Source organism: Mus pahari, chromosome X (assembly GCF_900095145.1).
Source record: "Mus pahari chromosome X, PAHARI_EIJ_v1.1, whole genome shotgun sequence".
Lineage (NCBI taxonomy): Eukaryota > Metazoa > Chordata > Mammalia > Rodentia > Muridae > Mus > Mus pahari.
This window is the reverse complement of record NC_034613.1, coordinates 87,080,789-87,087,571: the sequence shown is the minus strand read 5'-3', so window position 1 is coordinate 87,087,571 and position 6,783 is coordinate 87,080,789. Positions and strand designations below refer to the sequence as shown.

At 35.6% G+C, this 6,783-nt stretch overlaps 1 protein-coding gene across 2 annotated transcripts in view; it reads left to right on the top strand.

The window, feature by feature from the left end:
* The window catches only part of Tex11 (testis expressed 11), a 205,034-nt gene that overhangs the window by 16,585 nt on the left and 181,666 nt on the right, over positions 1-6,783 (top strand). For both annotated transcript variants that reach the window (XM_021187817.1, XM_021187818.1), the window contains exons 4-5: positions 694-778; positions 3,967-4,046. In XM_021187817.1, coding sequence (XP_021043476.1) covers positions 694-778; positions 3,967-4,046 — 165 coding nt within the window. The remainder of the gene's footprint in view (positions 1-693; positions 779-3,966; positions 4,047-6,783) is intronic.

Genomic DNA, 6,783 nt, shown 5'->3' with positions numbered 1-6,783 from the left:
AAAAAAAAAAGAGGCAGAGACAGGTGAATTGCTATAAATTCTAAGCCAAACTGATCCATATCCAGAGTGCCAGGCCAGCTAGGGCTACATGGAGAGACTTTACTCTTCTGCCCCATCCCTCGAACCCCTCAAACTAAGCTAAACCAAGTCAGAGTAAATGATTTGAGAGTTTTGTAATTAATTGCTAAATTGTGTGACAGTGAATATAAAAATTCAAAGAAGAAAGAGTCGAGGGTGGTTTAGTAGTGGAGTTCTTGTTTAACATTCATGTAACCTTGAGTCTGACCTCCTTGAACTGCCAAAGCTTTGACAAAAAGAGAGGAGATGTCAGCCAACTGTACTAATTGCCAAAAGTTTTGTGGATGTTGTTAGTAAGACTAACATAGATTTTATTTACGGGAAGACAAAGGAAAGAGGTATAATTCAGGTTAAAGTGAACCAGATGAATAAAGATAAGTAAATGGGAATACACAAATTATGTTCAGGAGGCAAAGATAATTCCCTTAAGAGATACTAAGATTTCTGTGAGGAGAAGTGGATTAAGGTTATATTTGGAGGTTCAGGAAATGACCCACAATACCAATATAAGCATACAACATACTAGAATGAATATATATTTATTCATTTATATATATAAATAATTGAAGGTGTAGAGTATCTTAACTGGCTAAATAAATGTTTCCCTTTGTCTAGATTGAAGAAATTGCAGTGAACCTGTGGAACTGGGCAGTTACTAAGAGAATAGAACTGTCTGTGAGGAGAAACCAGGTGGCTAAATGTACGTATAGATTTTGTGACCCATTATGAAAAATAGTTTTACTAGACATTGGGTAATACTCCTGAAGTTTGACTGTTTTGACAAGTTCTTACATAGGGATTAATTCATTAAGTGACAATTAAATAGTTTCTAAGCTAATAGTTTCCCAGTATTCATGCTTTGTTTTAGAGGTATCCCTTTGTTAATACATGTTTTAAGGTACCACTGCAAGATAGTGTGTAGATGAACAAAGCTGACCAAAAGATGGGAAAATATAACCTGAAGAAATTGTGAAAGAACATGGGTTGTTGGGAGGACATGGTCAAAATTGTCCAGATTCCTAAGGACTTTCAAATAGTTACTTCCCCTTTCTGCTAATATTAGAATGAAATACATTGCCATGTGAGGCTTTAGATATTTAGATTTTTACATTTTATTTTATGTGTATTGGTGTTTTGTGTATATATATATATATATATATATATATATATATATATATATATATATGTATATATATGCCTGCATACCACATACATAAGTTACAGTTGGTTGTGAGTCACCATGTGGGTCCTGGGAATTGAACTCAGGTCCTCTGGAAAAGAAGTCAGTATTTCTAACTACAAAGCCATCTCTCTAGCCTCCTGATTTAAAAAAAAAAAATTCTTTTTAAAGAATCATCTCTTCCTGTGGTAAGCCAATAAACACAGTGGTAAATTACCAAGAAAAACTATACAATTTATTTCTGCTTGTAAGAATGAAAAATGAGAACAGTAAAACAAACAAAGAGAAAACCCAAGACAAACATCATCTTTTTGTATGCTTTAGTGTTTGGTATAGCTTTGGTTGCTTTAGCTAAAATGATTAAGGCCTTGTGCTGACAGTCACTGGTTTTTAACAAGGATAGTGATGGAAAATGCATTCATAAGCGTTACCATTTAATTATAAAGGACACAGTGAAGTAAAGAACTCTGTTTGATTTTGTAAAGGTGAGTTACTTTTTTCTGTATACAGCAAGCAGAATTTACTAAGTGTTTATGTTTGTGAATATAAATGAAATTATACAATTTCAGATAAGGTAGTTGATATAATTAAGAATATCCTTATTTATGAGTTTACTCCTCCATTATTTTGTTTAGAGAATAGTTCTCTCCCTTTCAGATAATACGGGTATTATTGCTTGCAGATGCCTTAACTTCTACAGCTCTGAGGAAAGGAAGAATAAGAATTTATCTAGCAGAGAAGCACTACACAAGTGAATTCTGTGATAATAAATGCATTAATTCTTAAATATGAGGAATATAGTAGATGAAGAAGGTCTTCAGCCCTAGGATTTCTTTCAACCTACTGAATTTATCACTTATTTTATTGTTGTTAGTTTTTTTTTAGTTATTTTTAGGTAGGGGCTTGTTATATAGCCTAGGCTGGCCTCAAACTTGGTCTGTGTCATAGGCTGGCTTTGAACTTAACAATCCTTCTGCTTCAGCCTCCCAAGTACTGGCATTACAGGTATGCCCTACCTCATCTTGCTTAAATATTATTTTGTTTTGTTTTGTTTTTTTGAGACAGATTTTCTTTGTATAATAGCCCTGGCTATCCTAGAACTGTCTCTGCAGTCCAGGCTGGCCTCCAACATACAGAGATCCACCTGCCTCTGCTTCCCAAGTGCTGAGATTAAAGGCTACCACCCAGCTATATATCAGTTATTAATTAGATACTTGGGTTATACTTTGACACAGTAAAGGATTAGTTATGTTACAGGAAGATTTAAGCGATTTGTACTACAACTATGTTGATTAGAAGATTGTTGTCTCCTTATAAACAAAATTCAGTGTGCCTGGATTATGTTAATGATGGAAAAACGTTACCATGACTTATAGTTTTTTATAATTTGAAAGAATTATGGAATAATGAACAGAAATTGGAAAGCCTAAAATAGAGGATAGGCTTGTAAGTTTTATTTGTGTGTGTGTTGGGAACTGAAGGCCTCATGCATACTAAGAAGCACTCTTTTTTTTATGGTTTTTTGAGACAGGGTTTCTCTGTGTAGCCCTGGCTGTCCTGGAACTCACTTTGTAGACCAGGCTGGCCTCGAACTCAGAAATACACCTGCCTCTGCCTCCCAAGTGCTGGGATTAAAGGCATGCACCACCACACCCGGCATTTCAAGAACTTTTATGTCATCTAAGAAAATATTTAGAAAGTTTCAGATTTTAGAAGTAAACATAAAACTACTTGAAATCCAGAAATTTGTTAGATGACAAATAAACTATAGGTTGCAGCTCTCATGAGAATTATTTTGTCAGCATAATTCAGGAGCATTATGTGGAATCAGATGTCCTCAGTGAAGATTTAGGATTTGACTCCTACAGAAATTAAAATGTTAGAATTATAAATATTATATCATTAAATATATTTGACTAGAATTAGTAATCAAGCAATTCATTTGATAAACTTCAGGTTTTTTACTTTTGGAAAACTGATTATTTAGATGGTCTTTTGAAATTCCTGTTTGAGGCCCAGGAGGTTAGTTAGCTCTGTGCTAGAGCACCCACTCACTCTGCGAGTTACTTGAACCTTAACACAGGAAAAAGAAAAAGAAAAGATTAAAAAAATATGCTGGATGTAACACAAAATGAATTCCATGTGTTTTTGTGTGCTTTTTGTTTTGTTTTACATTTTTCGTCTTAATGGGGTTTTTGTTAGTTTGTTTTAATTTTCCTTTGAGAGAGAGAGAGAGAGAGAGAGAGAGAGAGAGAGAGAGAGAGAGAGAGAGAGAGAGAGAGAATGAGAATATGATGTTGGGTGGATAGGGAGGTGGGAACAATCTGGGAGGAGTTGGGGAGAAGGAACATGATCAAAATACATTGTATGAAAAATAATTTAAAGAAAAACTATTCTGGATGTGGTGATCCATGTCGTAATACCATCACTGAGGAGTTGAAGGCTGGAGGTTCAGGAGTTCAAAGCTAGACTCAGCTACATAGTAAGTTTGAGGCCAGTGTGGCCCACATGAGACCCTGTCTCAAACAACAACAAAACCCAGACTAAACAAAACCCACAGTCAAACGTTGCCAAAAAAACAAGTAAAAAACCCCACAGCTTCTTTTTATAAACAATAAAGCTGGCTTCATTTTAATCATTTATTTTTTAATATATATAAAGAAAATTTGTGCTTTATGTTTCATGGGTATCTAATTACTTTTTTGCAGTGTGTTATATTGCTTGCAAGCTGGTATATATGCATGGAATCTCAGTCTCTTCAGAAGAAGCTATTCAAAGACAGATTCTGGTAAGCCCCGATTCACTGAAGAAATGAAATAAGATTAAATGACACAGTAGTTACTTCTATGAAAATAATTGAACTTAGTATAAAACTGGAAGAACCTTTAGTGTTACCCATGTTTCTTTTTTATTAGTATAGGTAGTATAGTTATTCTCATAAGAACTGTATTTAATAGAATGCTTCAATGAAAAATATATTGAAATATAATCCTATATTTATAAATTATTTCATTTATCACCTCCAATTTGATGGATATTTTCTGAGGCCAGGTGTGATAGCACACAGTTGTAATTGCAGGGCTTAGGAAGCTAAGGCAGAAGGCTCTTAGATTTGAAGTCAGCCTGGGATACATACGGAGTTTTACATCAGTCTGTCTCAGAAAACAACAACAAAAAAAAAACAGTTTTTTTTTCATGAAAAATTTGAACTATTCAGCAATGAAAGGAGTTCAAGATTAGTTTTGATTATTTGAGACAGTGTTTTGTAGCCCAGCATTTAAGCTGGCTTTCTTTTTTGTTTTTTAAGGTATTATTTAACTATATATATAATATATATATATATATATATATATATATATATATTGAATGATGAGTACACTGTAGCTGTCTTCAGACACACCAGAAGAGGGCGTCAGATCCCATTACAGCCACCATGTGGTCGCTGGGAATTGAACTCAGGACCTCTGGAAGAGCAGTCAGTGCTCTTAACCACTAAGCCATCTCTCCAACCCTTAGCTGGCTTTCTAATTGCTGTGATAAAAATACTATGATATAACAACATGAAGGAAGGGTATATTTTGGCTCATGGTTTCAGAGGTATCAATCTGTCATGCCATAATGCATGTGTTAAAGCAGAGCATTTCACATCTTGCTAGCCAGAAAGCAAAGAAAAGGCATGAAGGAAGCCAGGCATAGTGGCACATGTCTGTAATCTCAGTATTGTTTGGGGGGCTGAGGCAGGAGGATTGAGGGCTATATATCAAGACAGTGTCCCAATATTTTCCCCTCAAAATGGAAATGATCAGAGACAAGGTAGCCCTAAAGACCTGTTCTCAGTGCCTGACTTCTTTCAGCCAGTTCTGACTCACTGAAATTTCCAATAGCACCACCAGCTGAAGACTCATTCTCAGACACATGAGCCTCTGAGAGACATTTCATATTTAAACCATAGCCTCCAGCCTTAGTTGGAACGTAATGATCCTCCTGCCTCAGCATCCTAAGGTGCTGAGATTACATATGTATGCCATAAGGCTTGGGGTACTTGCTTATTTATTTACCTATTTATTATTTATTTCCTTATATGTTTGGGTGTTTTACCTGCACCATTTGTGTGACTAGGGCCCTTGTAAGGCCAGAAGAGGACATCAGATTCCTTGGATCCAGAGTCACAGATGGTTTTGAATCATTTTGTGGGTGCTGGGAATAAAACCTGGGTCCTCTGGAAGAGCAGCAAGTGATCTTAACCACTGAGCATCTATCTCTTCAGCCCCTTCAGTTTTTGAGACAGGGTCTCACTCTGCAGCCCTGGTTGTCCTGGAATTTGTTATGTAGACCAAACTGACCTTGAATCCAGAGACATACTCCTCCTGCCTTCACCTCTGCCTCCCTGTTACTGGGATTAAAGGTGTGTGTCCCCATGCCTGACTATTTACTTTTGAGGCAAGAGTCTCAAAATTCTAATTTTGCTAAAGGGAAATTTCAATAGGTAATTCTAATTCTAGTAGGTAACAAGGTAACTCTAATAGGTAATAACTCTATTACTGAGTTTAATTTTAAACTACTCCTCTCGAGTGATCCTCTTGTGCCAGTCTCCTAAGTAGCTGGGACTGTGGGTTTATATATCCAGCAAGCATATGGCGTGTGGAGTGTGAAGACCGAGGTATGGTTTCTAGCCCTGTGACTTATTAGTTATGTTACCTCAAAAGATTAGTTTTCTCATTTGTAAAATGAGGAGAACAATATTTGTTGTGCAGTGCCATAGGGTTAAAATTATAGTTTTATGAGAAGTGCTTTGTGAACTATAAATGAGTACAAATAGGTAAGTATGCTAATAGTATGTAAACAAATAGTATCTGTCATATATGATGGGCTAAAACTATGTTGAATTTGGGGGCTTATTTTTGTATTTCCCTTCTTTCAAAGACTGAAGTCACCCAAGTGTTTTGTTCAGCCTTTATAAAATGCTATTTTCAGCAGGAAGACTGATTTGACTCAAACTATCCAGTCATGGGTGGGATAGAAAGTCATCTTCTTTAGTTATTAATATTTAAAAATATCATAGTAGTTTGGCATAGCCCACCTATAGGGGTTTGGATCCAGGCAAAGACTAAAATGCTAAAACAATAAAGATCAAGCATAAAGAAAAATCAGTGAAGATAGTACCACAATTCCTCCATTTATTTATCACTAAATAGAATAATCAATCCATGGCTACTGTTTCTTTTTAATCTTAATACCTTTTATTAATTTTTCTGTTAGTGTGTATATGTATATGTACACATGTATATATGTATATATCTATATATAGGTTTCATTATGTCATTTGATAAATGTGTATAATTGTACTTTGCTTATATTAACCTCCCTATTACCCTCTTCTGACATCTTCCCCCCTCCCTTTATTTCTTTCCTCTCCAAAATGGTCTCCTTTCTAGTTCTATGTTGTGTATGTGTGTGTGTGTGGGTGGGTGGAGAGAGAGAGAGAGAGAGAGAGAGAGAGAGAGAGAGAGAGAGAGAGAGAGAGA